Source organism: Liolophura sinensis, chromosome 3 (genome assembly GCF_032854445.1).
Source record: "Liolophura sinensis isolate JHLJ2023 chromosome 3, CUHK_Ljap_v2, whole genome shotgun sequence".
Lineage (NCBI taxonomy): Eukaryota > Metazoa > Mollusca > Polyplacophora > Chitonida > Chitonidae > Liolophura > Liolophura sinensis.
Window position 1 is genome coordinate 19,308,410 of NC_088297.1, and position 17,856 is coordinate 19,326,265.

The window sequence follows — 17,856 nt, forward strand, 5'->3', positions numbered from 1 at the left end:
GGCATGCGGGGGAGGGAAGGGGTGCTGGAGGAAAATACTTGAGTCGTGTAACGAATGTCTCGAATTACTGAAGGGGGTCAAATTAGGCTATTAAACTGCAATATCTGTCTCTTCCGCTTATACTAATAAATTGTTGAACGAAGATCTGCTCTTTTTCTTGTGTAATATACGTTTTATTTGTACACTTTATTGGTATTTTGTAACGTACGTAAGATTTCCCTTATGTTATCTGCAGTCCCGTTTACTGGACGATTGGATCATATCGAAACGTCATCGAAATCACCGAACCTGGCCAGGTATCTGAGAAATCGCCGGATTTAACGCCCCAGCGAAACCAGTGAAAACTTAAATAAACACTTAGTCAATGGCCTGTCTGATGAGTCGCCTCGCCGCACGGCAACCTTACTCATACAAGCTGCCAGTGGGACGGGAAAGCTAAAACGGTCTAAAGCCGTCGCTAATATACGAGACATCTTATTAATGAAGCGTCTGTAAATTCCTCTCCAATAACTACAGCAACAGCTAATAATGCGAAACAGACTCGGCGCAAGCACAAAAGCGGCGATATGGATTTTGACGAATCGCTGTCATTAAAGATATTAAGCCCGGAACACTCACCAGGCGAAATAACCTCGCAGAATCGTTAATATACATCTTACCGAAATCGGACATATAATTGACTTAGAATGAGCCGGTGCCTTTAAGCTCGTATAAGGTAATGCAGAAGAAATCAAGGACTAATAGCCAATAAACACAGATCTATTGAGATTAATGCCCTCTCTGGGACACCAATCTGGAACGAAAACGAAGAATATTGCTTTACTAATGACCTACAGTCTACCTTCTTATCTTACAGCTTCCACTCACCGCCATGTGACCGGCTTATTGTAAGAGGTGTTGTCGTTTACGTTGCTTCTCTGAAAGAATTTGGTCAAATACAGACTTTACCATGCGACAGCGAAAAGATTTTAGAAGAGAATATCCCACGAAATGTATCGGTTGCTAAGAGGAAATATAGGGTTGTTCATCTTAAGGTTTGGGAGGATGTAATACAAAGATGTACAAGTACTCTGTTGTATATAGGGTTATACACATAGGATTTGGGAGGATGTAATGCAAAGTTGTACAAGTACTCTGTTGTATATAGGGTTATAAACATAGGATTTTGGAGGATGTAATACAAAGATGTACAAGTACTCTGTTGTATATAGGGTTATGCACATAGGATTTGAGAGGATGTAATACAAAGTTGTACAAGTACTCTGATGTATATAGGGTTATACACATAGGATTTGGGAGGACGTAATACAAAGTTGTACAAGTACTCTGTTGTATATAGGGTTATACACATAGGATTTTGGAGGATGTAATACAAAGATGTACAAGTACTCTGTTGTATATAGGGTTATACACATAGGATTTGGGAGGATGTAATACAAAGTTGTACAAGTACTCTGTTGGAGGACGCATTACAATGTTGCAAAAATTACCCCGAGGGACATAAAACACAAGTCTTCACTGGTTTCAAGGGGGTGGATAAAACCCACAGCTGTACAAGTTACGATATGGGATTTTAAAAAACCCTGGGGTCATATATGTACGTTACTGTTACTGGTATTATGGTGTAGGCGAAAAAACGATACCGTGCTAGAGACGGGTAAAATGAAGTAAAAGATTTATCCAAAATATTTTAAAGAGGAAGAAAGAGGCGGGTATAGATTTAGTCATGTTGACGGTTCTAGAGGATGGAATGCAGGATAGGATTTGGGAGGTAGCACTACAAGTTTGTACAAAGCACTGTGCTGGAGAAAATCAATCCAAGTTTGTACAAAGCACTGTGCTGGAGAAAACAATACAAGGTTGTACAAAATTACTGTGCTGGAGAAAAGAATACAAGGTTGTATAAAAGTACTGTGCTGGAGAAAACAATACAAGGTTGTATAAAAGTACTGTGCTGGAGAAAACAATACAAGGTTGTATAAAAGTACTGTGCTGGAGAAAAACAATACAATTTTGTATAAAAGTTCTGTGCTGGAGAATACAATACAAGGTTGTGGAAATAACCTTGTATGACATAAAACACAAGTTTGTGCTTGTTTGCAAGGAGAAGGGTAAAATACACAGTTATGCATGTTACTCGGTGGGTGTGTCATAACAGAACACAGGGTTGTGGGTTGCTCTTTGATTGGCTGGAATGCTGGGCTAATTAAGTTATTTTGTAAGAGAGGTGGGCGACTTACATGTAAGTTGCTGTAAAAAAGAGCTGGACTACTTAAGTTTCTTACATTTGTCACTTGTATTTTTTAGAAAACGCTTAATACTTACAGCATCTTTAGACGGGGAAGTCCATGAAAGACGTGACGCTCAATGGCTTCAATTGGGTTGTTTGTGATGTCTCTAAGCAAAGAGATAATGTAAAAAAAATATGTGTGAATAAAACTATGAGATGATAAGTAGAGGGCAAAAATAAACATGTCATTTACCTCGATGTCCACATAGATTGGAAATATATTTCACTGTGTGAAACAAAACTGCCAAATCCGGACATCAGTTGACCGTCCAAATGTGGACCTCCCTATGCCAGGAATGGGATAGGGTATGGCCTAAAGGACTTTACGGCTGCTTCCTCGCAGGCTTGGCAGGATAGGCACCAATCGTTACTGGTCACGGAAAGATTAGGGCTGAGTTATATCACTAAACGTTAACCGTTGCCTATGGGAAATTAATACTGGTGTGAGGCCAGATAGGGCATGGGGCGTATAACCTTGACCCTGTCGAGATACTCACAACACAAGAAGGTTGCGAAGCCCAGTGAAAGCACCATCTTCAATCAGTGCAATATGATTTCCGGAAAGATTCCTAAAGAATCAGAAGAAAGAAAGGTTTGTACGTGAAAAATGCAACACATTAAATAAAAATCTTCCAAAGGCATGCAAATTGAACTGACATATGTAATTTTTTCAAACTGAAAACTTAAAAAAATAATGCAATTTGTTTTAACATCTTCTAGCAAACATCTCATCTGCCCTTCATTAATGAGTACGAGTTTTATTAAATTCAGGAAATGTGTTTAACGTATTTCATTCCTTTAAAAGTTGAGTTTTTGCTATGTCAAGATAAATACTATATATCACTTTTATGTGCAAAATCACTCCCAAAAAATGTGAATATATACAATTCATTAAACAGAGGGAAAGAGCGAGAGAAAGAGAGAAGAAAACTGAACTTACAGATTAAGCAAAGAGCGCAGATTGTCGAATGGATTCCTTCCGATGGTTTGTATATTTTGCTGACTAATATCTCTGTGAGAAAATTGTGGTTCGCATTTCAAGATTCCATTTCTAATAAAAATTTATAACGTATCTAGTAAACGAGGTGACTACTTTGTTTTACTTATACTTTGTTTTTAACCAGCATAGCATATGCTGATACTTATTATTGCAACAATCGAATAGCTGTGAATTTCGACAAGTGAAATTAAATCGTTTATGGACATTTCAGGTGGGTTTTAAAGATTTTTCCAGTATAACACTTTTCTTAAAAACTATGTCATAATATTTTCCGCAATTACTCACGAGTGACAATAAATAATTGCAACACAATTGATAGAATGTCATTGTGGCCGTTTTCTATAGTAGCTGTCCACCATGAGATTAATAATAGCGTTGACAGCAGGTTATTGCTATCAAAAAGTATAGCTGAACATGATATGGTATGGTCTCGTAAAATGCTACAACCACCCAAGTCATACTCGACGCAGAAATGTCAAAGTAACAAAGCAGAGTTAAGTATTAAAGTGTGTTGTACTGATAACGCACAGGTGAGAGAACAGTTCATTAAATACTTACAGCGCACGTAGGTTTTGAAGCCCAGTAAATGATCCCTTTTCGAGATAAGTAATAGCATTGCCCTTTAAATATCTATGAGCAAAAAGAAAAATGCAATCAAGTCATCCACCACACGCTAGTTGAAACAGACAGAACTCTGACTAATTCTCCATTTTTTAGACAATACAGTGGAATATAGACGTGTAACTCATACGTGTACATGTGTTACAAATTAAGTGGGCAATGTCATTTATCCATATATGTCTGATTAATATTTAACGCCGCACTCAACCCATTTTTTATTTTTACCGCGGTAATCTGATTTTATGGGTGGATGAAATCAAAGAGTGCAAAGGAGAATCCCACATTTTGCTTCCTAATTTGTCATAATTGTAAAGGTGCTACGTAAATTGGTTATTGCTTTTCTGCTTCTTTCCACTGGATTGTAGGAAAGACAAAAAAAAATCGATCTGTGATGCAGGCCTCTAAAACTGAGGGCATGTTTTCTGTTGGCTGATACTTACAATTGTTTGACGTTACTTAGACCAGCAAATGTTCCCCTGCGAAATGTCGAAATCCTGTTGTCTTCCAAATTTCTAAAACAATGAACATGAACAACTTAGGCTCACTAAATTCTGCATTTAATAGATTTGCTTATAAAGGTGTCATTAAATTATTTCGTTTATGAGCCATCTCCCAATGGATTCATCTGATTGTTGCTTAACGCCATGCTTATAGCCTACTATAGAATATTGGAGCTCCATGGCGATCAGTTTTATGGATGAGGGAAACCGGAGCACCCAGTGAAAACCACTGACATTTGGCAAATTTTAATGACTTTTTTCAGCATATGACCTTCATCTTGGTAGAAGGCAACTAATGGTGAATGGTCAAACGAGCGTCGACAACAAACGAATAGGGACATCGAGAGAATATAAGAAAAATACACCGTCAATGGCAAGTTTGAACCCGAAACCCGTGTATCGTGGCGGTTAATAGACAACCGCCTTTAACCCTAGACCATAACACGATCCGCCGCCTATTTGTTCAAGAACGTCTTCCAATACAACTGTAACTCAGCCAAGGTCATCAAGAAAATACGCCACGAAGAAACGGACGTATTTCGCTGCGTGTAACGGAAAGAAATGGTGGTGTGTTGTAATAATGGTTAAAATCCTAGACAATATAAGGCCAACGACCTACCGACAGGAAAATTGCTGCTTTTACCAAATCTTCAATGACATTGCTGTCTCTCATAAGCTATTTAAATAGATGGCGTTGAATAATGTACAACGGTACTACAACGGTACTGCAACGCCCGCCAAAGAGCAATTTTGTAATTTTGGGTTATTTTTCTGTCAGCATCAGCAACGAGGACATAAATAAATTAAGTGTGCGATAGTGAGCCATTCGCTTCTGTTCTTTGGGGCCGTATGCTCAAGGCCAATTATGTGTGTATGGAGGAGATTTAAACAGTGATATCCAGGTCTATGTTTCCAGCTGGGCGACAAACTATTCAGCGTTCGAGTTCTGACGTGTCTCTTTCACTTCCTTTCGACCAAGGCCATAAGTTATTAGCGCAAAGCCTTTACGACAAGGAGATGGTTTCGATTCTGACACTGTAAATTATCCGTACTTAGACAGCAGTATACCGAAGGGTCCTGTATAGGGCGTGTGTATATCTCGTCTTGTAGCATTTGTTTAGATCTTGAGTGTTGAGTGACGATTTCAACGAACGTCACAAGTTATTACTGCAAAAACTAGTGTGTAAAGGTTATTCCATCAACGGCTTTCACTCCAAGGTTCTTAAGTTTTACAGTGAGTAAAATTCTCTTGTAAGTAAATATGGACAGAGCGTCTAGAATATCTTGTGCTCTGCTTCATGATTGTGACTAATTCCGTTAACCTAGGGCTAGGGGATGTATATTCATCGTGTTGAACTAGATCGCCCGCATTTAGTATATGAACACTTACAATCAAAGTGCAACTGAGATACATATTTTATTATCGACAAGTTATATTCTAGCATGGTACACGGTTTGAATGCCCATTTCACTCAGTCGCCTAGAACACCCCTTGTGTCTTTCCAACATCAATGAAAACTGTTCACTGCTTCTCTAAGTATGGTTCCGTCCTATTTTCGTACTTTATACACTTTCATACTTCTCTGACTTACGCCGGAGCTATAGGGGGCTTTACATTCGTTGTGCTGAATTAGGTTGCCACGTTGGATATATGAACAGTTGCAATTAAAGCGGAACTGAGATACATATTTTAATGAACGACAAGTCACATGTATAAATTACTTACTACAGATTTGATTCATTTGACTAGAACATGTATTTATTCTGCTACCTATATTGTATCCCATTAGCTGTGTCGAACAGGTTGTGAAAAAACAACCATACGGCACGTTATTTTCCGTAAAGGCGATATCTACGTTTATCACATATCAGTACTTATTTTATCTCACATTTTCAAACTGATCCAGAAGGGCCTGTTATACTAAGGTTACTAGTTATACAGGATAATGTGGCAAAATAATATTGAAGGTATCCTTACAGAACTTGTAGTCTCCATAGCGTTGAGAATGTTGATGGGGAAATCATTCGCAGAGAGTTGTTACTGATATCCCTGTAAAATTAGACAGAAATATACTATAATCAAATAATTTATACACAAAAACACGTAATTAACAATATATTTAATAAAACTGTAATGAAAAGCCATTAAAGACGTCGCTTTATTTACACGAATCCACCAAGAAAGACATTCCCTGCAATAGGAGAGGCAGCAATAAAGTAGCAGTGCGACTATTAATGTCAGTAGTTCTGGTGACCATCATTAAAAACGGAGTTTTATTTACTTTATTGGTTTTTTTTTGCGCCGTGCGCCTGAGGAGCATCGACGCGATTGTATGGCGGTTGAACGCCAACAGAGAAACTACCAAGGATAAATGTATTCCAGATTCGCTACTCGTCCTACTCATTCACTCGCCTAGGTCATACTTCGCACTTTTCCAGCATCAATGAAAACTGTTGCCGGATTCTCTTTGCATGATTCGCTCTTAATTTCGTATCATATATACTGCCTTAGTTCTGGTCGTTTGTGTAAACGTCGTTTCGGGAAAAGGCCTTGCGATTATTGACCTGGGACGTTTATACAGGCTGACGGCTGACATATGAAAGTCTGTTTCTGCGCATAGATCCACTAGTTCAACGTAAACGGTACCTATCTGCTGTGTTGGAACAGCATACATGGGTCCGAGTCGACCTCAGCCTTAGATTACACACTGCCTTTAAAGATTCGTTCACATTTTACCTTTGTTCCTGCAGACACCAATGTATTTTAGAGTGGCCAGTTGTTAAAAATTGTATTAGCAGTTATTCACTTTAGAATGGACTAAAGTTCCATTAGTTTAGTAACTGGAATTAAGTCTGGTTTAACTTTTGAACTTTTGAACAACCGGACACTAGCTATTATGAAAGGTAGGTATACTATTTATATACAAGACTTCAAAGATCTCTAGTGTACTTCCGAAATAATATACTCCCTGCTGCAAAACTGTCACCATATATAATAGCCAATGTTTATATCTCATGTTAAAAAGAGATATTGGAAATCACAGTTTTGAACTGACAAGACTTATGAAATGTTTGCAATAAAAGTTCTTTTCATCAAATATTATGAGAGGCGACAGATTTTCGATTAACAAAACGAAAAAATGCATGATTTCGTAGGTGCGGAAGTTGATACATTATTGTTTGAGCATTGTCTCTTGAATAGCTCAAATGATTGGTCAAACGCCTTATCTTGATTGACAGTTCGAAAAGGTCTAAGGCGTCATGTGTTGGAATCCATTTCAGACTGTTGCATCCTATAGCACAGAGTAATACTGAAACAGTAAATGACCACTTAACCTGTGAAATAAGGAATCTTGTCAATTTAACTCAGCTAAGGTTTTGTTTCTAACAGTTCGCGTGTAATTACTTAAATAGCACTAATTTGTACGATCTCTAGCACGATGACCGAAATGTTGGTGGTGTTTAATAAACAATTTCAGAGGACTGGACTTGAACTCACAACAACTCATGACGGTAATTTGTCCTATAAACCTGAACTCCATCATGTCAGCTAAAGATTTTTCAGTGCGACCTAAACACGAAATAAACAGAAAACCTCGGAATCCAAGCTGTTTGTCTATCGTTCTTTTCTACTATTACTACAAAGATTTGTCCAGAAACTGGTACCGTGGTATTCATCCAACTTGAATGTCGCTTTTGTGCATAAATGGTTTCTCCTTCAAGAAGTAAATTCCGCGTGAAGCGAGTTAAAGTAAATTATGATAAATCAGGCCACTCGGAATTTCTGCAAAAACCAAAAAATTGGAGCAACAAGTTGAAGGAGAATTATCGACGTTTTCAGAATTAAAATCAAAGCATGGCGGTCATCTGTAAGGCATTAGATCTGCTTAAATGGTTCCTTACCTTAGCGCAAGTTGTGGTTAAATTTTACAACTAGATGACTAGACAGGCCCTTTTAATCTTACGCTTTCATTTATATCTGAAGACAAGATTGTTTAAGCCAACCATGTAATCGTGCCATAAACAAGGTGTCATGAATTTCCATTGCAGTTAGTTTGCAATATCTGGGATTAGTCCGAGTTTCCTTCGGAATTAGAAACCACTTCTGATAATCACCCGTCATTACTCGCGATTACAGACTATTACTGACATTTCCGGCGGATTGTACGCAATCTAATTACTTGCATTTCAAGCTGATTCGAAGACAGATAAATTGAAGGATGCTGAAGTGTTATCAAAATCGGGACAGTCACACCGTTAAGCAGACCTGCTGTACATGTACATGCTTGCATTAACGTATAAAGAGTTTCAGATTTACAGATTTCTCTATTAACAAGGCAAGTACTTACAAAATGGTCAAGCGGTCGTACGACTGGAAAGTCTCTGGCGACAACGTCCAGTTGAGAAAGTTTCCCGCCAGACGGCTGAAAAGCAAACATATATACATGTATTTGCTTGTTTATCTCTTATTTATTTGATATATATTTAACGACGTACTCAAGAATTTTTGTATTATATGACGGTAATTAGTTTGGATGGAAGAAACCAAAAGAGCTCCCACAGAGAATACATGTAGTAAAAGAATGTGTTCGCTACGCCCATTATTTAAAATAGGTACACCATTGAGGATAATATTTATATCCAATAAAAGGACAATACATAAAACAAAGTAGGGAAATGTTATTGTTAAAACCGTATTTTTTTCACAACGAAATGCATGTTATACACGTCACAATAATGGAAGTTTAATAGTCCATGGAAAAACATTACGCGACTTTTTCTTGATCTGATTGTTTGTGCCTAGGAAAAAGTGTTGCAGTTATGGTTTAAAACTGGAGATTGATGTTTCTGTTGAAGGCAGTGATAGATTAGTACGACGCATTAAGAGAAGTGAATTCAGTGTACTTTAACGGAGCTGATTACGGCATAAGTCAAACCACAGCAACAACACTAAGCATTTACCAAGCCATGGAGATTGCTATGTCAGTTTTAACATCCCATCTGAAACCCATGCCCGACAAATTCCTTTATATTCTGACATGGAGTTAAGTAAAGAAGGTTTAGCTCTGGCATGGTAAATTAAGGGCGTTAGTTCTTTTTTTGCTCAGGTTTCAGGCGCCTGTAAACCATGTAGCCATAGCATAAGTGAAACTTAGAAGCACATTTCCATAGGACACATGCAGCGCACGATCCAAGTCGCCTTTGGATGTGGGAATTCCACCGCTCTCACAATTCGTGGAACTTTGATAAAATAAACGCTGGTGTAGTCCTTTGCACCGTTGTGTTACTTTGGATGCAACTTGGCCTTCACAAATGTGACTTACATATCTGTACGTCACGTGTCAGAATGATCGTTAATAACCGGCCAAATGTCGGTGATTTACACCAGGCACTCCGGTTTCCTCCACCCATAGGATTGAACACAATAATATACATTAAAACTAGTAGGGTGGTAAATATCAAACCAAAAAGGTAAATAATTATTCTTTTCTTTCAAATAACTGTCTATATTATGTTATATCAGAGGCGACAGATTTGCGATTAACAAAACGAAAAAAAATGCCTGATTTCGCAGGTGCGGAAGTTGATACATTATTGTTTGAACGTTGTCTCTTGAATAGCTCAAATGATTGGTCAAACGCGTTATCTTGATTGACAGTTCGAAAAGGTCTAAGGCGTCATGTGTTGGAATCCATTTCAGATTGCTGGCTTTAATAAAAGAAACCCTATAGCATAGAGTAATACTGAAACAGCAAATGACCACTTAAGGTTGTGGTTGTTGTAGGAGGAACTTACTATTTGGAGTAGCTGTGCTCTATGCTATTCGGCAGACGGTGAAGTCCTCTGTTTTCACAGTTTAACTCCACGTCTTCACAAATGCACTCATTACTGGGCGTTGGGCACGCAAAAGCTGTAAACAGAATGAGGCGAGAAAGTCTCAAATACAATATCCTAATTTATGTTAATATAACAACCACGCAAAAGCAATTCATCCGCATTTGACTGGAACAAAAAATAGTTGCATTTAAAAATCAAGACGTATTAAATTTGTGCCACGTAAGTTTTGGGCCGATTTGGTTACGTGACTCGGCGGCCATATTGGATTTTGATGAAAACTCTTTAAAATGATACTCTTGCTAGATGAATGAATCTACCGATATAAAATAGTGCAGGTGTTTTCTCCATGACTTTTGCAAAATTTGTAGTTTTTCGATTTTTCATTTTTGTACAAATTAGCTTTTGGTTGAGATATGAAAATGGCACAAAAGTAATTTTAAAAACTGTTTAGAATAACCAGATTAGAGCGTTGTCTAGTACACTTTGATACCAGAATCCCGAATAAGTAAGTATGTTTTCGCTGTGACATGTAGTTTTCATGTTCCAAGCAACACACTTTTTAAAAACGATATGTTCATTTACTTAACACAGAGGCTTCATGTAAGACACCATAAAACTAATTACTGTAGTTTACCCTGGGAATCTTGCAACAATTTATTCTTTCTGTCTTTTGCTTTTGGTTCTGAGCAGTTTTATTTCTACGCGGGCGTTCAGTACTAGACTCATTAAAGCGATTTGAAACTTTGAAGTCTTGGCCCGGGGTGAATTAGGGCTATAAATGAACAAAGTAGGAGGGTAGAGTAAAAATAATTCAGAAACAAAGTTGCACACACTGTATTAGATAATATTGGACTATAAACGCACACAGACTAAATTATCATATTAATGCCCTATATCTGATTTTTTTTTTTTGATTGGTGTTTTACGCCGTACTCAAGAATATTTCACTTATGCGACGGCGGCCAGCATTATGGTGGGTGGAGACCGGGTACAGCCCGGGGGAAACCCACGACCATCCGCAGGTTGCTGGGAGACCTTCCCACGTACGGCCGGAGAGGAATCCAGGATGAGCTGGACTTGAACTCACACCGACCGCATTGGTGAGAGACTCCTGGGTCATTACGCTACGCTAGCGCGCTAACCAGCTGAGCCACAGAGGTCCCCCCCCATATCTGAAGAATTTGTTCCAATTTCAGTCGGTTTCAGCGCATATCCAAACTATTCTTTCCTATTTTAAAATAGCGCAAATAATTATTTTTTTTCAAAAAATACCAGACTCTTCTGTGCACGTGTTATACCATTCCAAATTCAAAATATCAAGTTCCTTAGTTTTGAAGCGTGGGTTGCATTGGAACGTTTCGAAATTAAGATCATTTTCACACAATAAATTATTCAGACACGTATCTGATATTTACTGAGTGGCATTGGGAAGGGTAATCAGTCTTAACGTCATGCTCTCAGTACTAAAAACCGGTGTTAGTTGTGGTGTTATACTGAGATAGGGATGAGACTAGGCGATTTTATCGTGTATATGCCTTTCCCTGTGGTAAGTTCAGATTTGAATAAAAAAATTTTTCTTTAATTTTTTCTTTTTCATGTTTCGTCAAAAATGGATTGTGTGGACAGGAACGCTTCTGTCATATACACCGGAGCAAAGAGATAAAACTCCATTGCGCAAACCTGCACTAGACTTTTCACGATGCCGTTCCAGTTTATTGAAGAAAAAAGAAAGAATCAACAGCATCTCATTGGTGGAAAATGTGTTTTTTCTGCACCAGTCTATGACTAATTAGCAAGTCAAACATAAGTGCAGCGAGCTGAATCTCACGACCACTCCGCGAATGGTCATAATGCTGAGCATCTGGAAATTCTCAGATCAGACAAAATGTATCCGGAGAAAGGACCACACCAACAAACTACGAAATTATTTTTAATGATAGTGTTGTATAAGGCCTTAATGTTTTTTTTAATGATTTGTTTTATAAAGTCTTAATGTTTCCCTCTGTCAGGTTTGTGTATGTCGGAAACCAGGGAAATAGCAATATCTTTGGACAAACACACAAGAATGATCGCTATAAAAAGCTTGAGCATTTTTCTTTTTTGCATAGAAATGATAGGAATTTACTCATGCACAGGAAGTAAAAGAAAAACTAAGATGGCCTTGATCGGTATTTCGCGCCTTCCTCAAAACTATTATGTCTACCCGTCGGTTATAGTTATTTGTAGAAAATACTGCTACCTGTCCTGTATCTCAATGTTTATTCTAAAAATCTGACATTTGGCACTGATTCCACCCCTTTTCTCTCAAGTACAACACCTCCCCCCCCTCCCCCCCCACCCCAAAAAAAACCCCACCAACAACAAAACACAGCCATCTGGATGAAAATGTCTCAACGCGGCACCCGCACTCACTTGCACTCTTTATGCCTTTCTCCACTGGATTATTAAAACTGACGCTCAGCGTACAGACAGCAATAAAATATCCTCGTTTTCAGCATGTTTTCAATGTCGGAACAATAAAGAAGCCGCAGATGGGTCACGTGACATTTCAACCGGTTGACAGCACTCAGTGCGTTCAAAGTTTTTACAGTTAACCTGAAGACGACATCCAGTTAATTATTTTCATCGGGTGAGGAAGATCGTGTTCAAGACTCAACCGCAAAATGACATTAAAATGAGGCGGTGAGGTTGACTGTCATCAGTGGAAAAGAGGTGAGGAAATCCGAGCAATGTTTTTGAGAGATATGCATGGAACGAATAAATTTTAGAGTTTTGAAAAACGACTCGTAATCCATCTAAATGGACCAATGAACTCGTAACATACAACTTCAATCGAATTAGCAGGAGCTGGCCTGAAACATTTCCTCAAAAATGTTACCTAAATCTACGGAACGAATGGACAAATTTCTATTACAAGGTTATTCGTATCTTAACCTCCCAAGCAGAATCATATTTAAATTTATTTAACTACCTGTGTGTGCAATCTTAAGAAAAAACCCGGTGTTTGTGTACACCGTGCTAACGTTGGGTGCTAACAATGGGCCTTAGCGTTGTGTGCTAACGTTGTGTGCTAAAGTAGGATGTTAACATTGAGAGTTAACGTTTTGTGCTAACGTTAGGTGCTAACGTCGGATGTTAAAGTTGTGTGCTAACGTCAAATGCTAACGTCGGGTGTTAACGTTGTGTGCTAACGTTGGGTGGTAACATTGGTTGTTAATATTGGGTGCTAACATTGGGTATTAAAATTGGGTGCTAAAGTGTGATGTTAACATTGTGTGCTAACTTTGGGTGCTAACATTGGGTGTTAACGTTGCATGCTAACGTCGAGTGTTAACATTAGGGGTTAGCGTCGGATGTTAACATTGAGCTATAACGTTATGTGCTAACGTTGGGTGCTAACAATGGGCCTTAGCGTCGTGTGCTAACGTTGTGTGCTAAAGTAGGGTGTTAACATCGAGAGTTAACGTTTTGTGCTAACGTCGGATGTTAAAGTTGTGTGCTAACGTCAAATGCTAACGTCGGGTGTTAACGTTGTGTGCTAACGTTGGGTGGTAACACTGGTTGTTAATATCGGGTGCTAACATTGGGTGTTAAAATTGGTGCTAAAGTGGGATGTTAACATTGTGTGCTAACTTTGGGTGCTAACATTGGGTGTTAACGTTGCATGCTAACGTCGAGTGTTAACATTAGGGGTTAGCGTTGGATGTTAACATTGAGCTATAACGTTATGTGATAACGTTGGGTGCTAATGTTGGGAGTTATCGTTAGTTGCTAGCGTTGGGCGTTAACGATGGGCGTTAACATTGGGTGCTTACGTTAACGTCGTTAACATATTTTTGTCATATGACGACGGTGTCTCCTTGTAGCAAGCCGGATCCAATGGCGTCATTTATAAAGTGCTGCCTCACTGGAACACCATGCCGAAGACACCAGGCATAAGGCCCCATCTAATTACATTATATTGTCCGGTACTTGCCCTACTTGTCTGATGTTTAACCATGATATCATACTTACCACAGTGAAGTTCATCCCAATAAGACATGGCGCAATCCGGAAAGGAGTCACATTCTTGGGATTTATCAATGCAGTAGCTGTTGCGACATTTGAACTGATTGGCGCCACACTTCCAGTCATCTAAAACACATAACATTGATGGATTTAATCGTTTATTTATTTGATTCGTGGTTTGCGTCGTGTTCAAAAAGACATGATCGTTTCGAAATCAGTCAGGTTTGATGGCGGAGGAAACGGTGGGAAATCCCTTGGGAAATTACTGTTTCTCGTCTTGAGTCTAACAAATAGTCTCTCCTGACACAAGGTATCAACTTCGCCAAACGTGACGAATTTGCCCAGATCGGCTCAGTTTGTTTTTTGCGTAGGAACACAAGACGACAGTGTTGGGAAAAAATGAAAGCTGCTCCCACACTTTTCCCATACAGCTTTGCTTGTAATACGTTCATGTCAAACATCCTGGAAACAGTTTCAGAATGTATATTGGATTAGAGACATACCAGACAGAGAGGAAAATACTGGAAGTCTTTTGCTCTGAAGAAATGAGGTCGTCTCAAATGCTAATACAGTTGCCGTTGGTTTGACTGCGACTTTAAATAAGGAGGCTAGCGCAGCGTAATGACCCAGGAGCCTCTCACCAATGCCGTCGCTGTGAGTTCAAGTTGAGCTCATGCTGGAATCCTCTCCGGCCGTACGTGGGAAGGTCATCCAGCAACCTGCGAATGGTCGTGGGTTTGCCACCATAATGCTGGCCGCCGTCGTATAAGTGAAATATTTTTGAGTACGGCGTAAAACACCAACGAAATAAATAAATAAATAAAAAAACTAAATCAGGAGGTGTGTCAGCCGAAATGCTTCCTTATCATTTCTACAACTTCAAATCTACAAATTAGCACCGTATTCTAATTGAAATATCAATAAATATAGCGTACGACACTACATAAACCCTAAATAAATAAATATGGCATGAAAGAGCTTAATGGGTACAAGAAATTATTGGTATTTCCTAGTTTCAGCTGTTTTGGGACTATCTTTGTGTCTCGTTCTGTTTGTTGCATTTTTCTGGACGGGTTTGATGTGTTTGGATGCGTATTATTTGACACTTAGAAGGATATACACTTTTAGGAACGTGATGAACCGTCTGCCTTACTATTATCCAGCTGATACCTACGTACTCATCTTGTGCTTCAGAGGTTTCACCTAAAACATTCGTCCATTTTGGTGAATCAAATTTTTAATATTGCTGCGTAATGTCTTACAGGTGGAAGGTTTAGGGGTTACAAGGCTAGGGACTGCTCAGCGGAAATGAAGGTTAATATGTAAGGAAATGGTAAATCCATTGAAGTGTAAGGTCATATTCTCATGCAACGGCTGTAGAACAATGGTTTCGTAATATAGTAACGAATTCTGAGAGTTGTGGAATACTGATATTTAGAAAAGTATGGTCCGATGATATCTTGTACCCGGTTAGGAGTTTGTGAAGAAATGAATATTGCACATCCACATACAAAAAAAATCAAGGAATTTCTTAACAGGACTGTGTTCATACTTATTGTATGAACACAATATATTATACTTCACTGAAAACTTAAAGCAATTACATTATGGTAATATTCACCTCCCATACAATACCTACAGCAATTGTGTAAATGTGACCCATCCGGCATCCGTACTCGCTCATGTTTTTTCCGTTGTAGCAGACCACATCACGGCTAACACACTGCTTATTGAGGCACTCAAACTCACTGGGTAGACAAGGCCTTCTTACTGAGGATTAACAAAACAAATCAATGAGTAAAAACCATTAAAACAGGTACATTGATTATAGTAGCAAAGTCGTACATAAACCAATGTGACCCAGAAGCCTCCCACCAGTGCTGTCGATGTGAGGTGAAGTCAAGCTTCCCGGTCCGACCGTACGTCAGAAGGTCCTCCAGCAGCCAGCGGATGGTCGTGGGTTTTCCCCGGAGCTCTGCCCGGTTCCTCCCACCATAATGCCCCGTTCCCTACTCACAGTGTTATGGCAACAAACTTCATATATCCCCTTGTGTCTTGACATGATCATTTTGGGGCATGGTGGATGGGCGACATGGGTTCTGATGAGACGTAGGCGTTACATTGTGAAATTGTTAGGCCACTAAAAATTTTACAAAGACTTGAAGGAGTTGCATGGTAACACGAGCAACTGTAACACATTTGCGGACAGGCTACCTTGGAGATATTGTTCACAGCTTAAAGATATGCTAGTAACAACACCTTGATGTATGTAGGCAGCATTAAAGGTCACAGAGACGTCAATCCCAGCACCTTAACAGAGTTAATTAAGTTAATAGCTTGGTACAGTAAGTTTGCCAAAAGCTGTTGCACTCCTGCATTTTATAGATTGGTTATAGATATATATGATTGGTTTTCAAAAGTCGCACAATTTTTCCTTCATGCGACGGCCGCCGGGTGTATGATGTGAACTAGGCCAAAGTCACCGTAGTAAACCACAGACACGTTCTGTACAAAAGCAAAATTCCTGGCATTTAAATAGACCTGGAATCGAACCAGCCACCTCATGGGACAGGCACTAAAAACAACGCCTTAGTGGTATTTTATGATTGTACAGGCAATTAAAAGACAATGACGCCCAGATACATATAGCACATCTTTTCCAAAAAACAAAAAACAAAAACAAAGACAAACAATATTCGCCGATTTAACAGATGCATGTAAACCGACACTCATATTTAGTTAAGTTGGTTTTGGTAATCTTACAAAACAGCATCCAGATAAGTCCAGCTCTCTAAATGTAGACAGGGCCAATAGTTAAAACGGATTCACAGATTGATGTGCGTTTGCTCAGTTTGTTTTATTCCAGTGATGTAACGACATGTAATTTTGCCATATCGGTTTATTGTTGAATATTGTGACGAATAATATAGCACGGATAGAAATGACACAGCGAGAGAATTCAAAATAAAAGTACACTTATTGTTTTGGAGACAGGGTATGTTTGTCATAATAGGTAATTCCAACGAGATACCGATACAGGGAATAAAACTTCTTTATCAGTGAAGGAAATACTAGTCCACTGCGAGTAAATAATATTGAAAAACATCTTTCAACGCTTTTGAATGACATATTCACACAACAAATATCAATAATTAAGTAGTTTCCTGAATATGTGTATTCATGCAAGAGTGAGGAATCAACAAATGAGAACTAATGAAAACAAAAACGAATCAGTTCCGCGTGAAACACTTACTAATCAAAATACAACATTTCCTGTTAGAACGGAGTCCGCAAAACTATGAGTCACCTGCTGTGGTGTTGCGCTTGCGCAAGATTGGAACGACCTGCCGGTTAGTAGTCTCTGTAAGCGATAAATTTCTGTATCGTTTCATCTAAAGTGTAATTACCACAGGGTATAATGAAAAGCGGAATCACGGTTGGTAAAATCTGCGTATGTAATATAGGGGTTATCAGGTAAACGATGCCGGATAGAAACGCCAGAATGTCATGCGATCTGTCTGCGAACAAAAGTTTCACATGTAAACAGGGGCAACTTCCGGTTTTGCAGGATCTCTGACTAAATTCCTCGTCATGCCTCT

General features: G+C 38.9%; 1 protein-coding gene across 1 annotated transcript in view; it reads right to left on the minus strand.

Moving 5' to 3' along the window:
- Positions 1–17,856, minus strand: part of LOC135463445 (G-protein coupled receptor GRL101-like) — a 55,281-nt gene that overhangs the window by 14,106 nt on the left and 23,319 nt on the right. Inside the window, exons 13-21 of the mRNA XM_064740705.1 lie at positions 14,264–14,383; positions 10,208–10,322; positions 8,761–8,835; positions 6,390–6,461; positions 4,352–4,423; positions 3,849–3,920; positions 3,231–3,302; positions 2,788–2,859; positions 2,326–2,397 (exon numbers count right to left, since the gene is read on the minus strand). Of these exons, the coding sequence (XP_064596775.1) occupies positions 2,326–2,397; positions 2,788–2,859; positions 3,231–3,302; positions 3,849–3,920; positions 4,352–4,423; positions 6,390–6,461; positions 8,761–8,835; positions 10,208–10,322; positions 14,264–14,383 (742 nt within the window). The remainder of the gene's footprint in view (positions 1–2,325; positions 2,398–2,787; positions 2,860–3,230; positions 3,303–3,848; positions 3,921–4,351; positions 4,424–6,389; positions 6,462–8,760; positions 8,836–10,207; positions 10,323–14,263; positions 14,384–17,856) is intronic.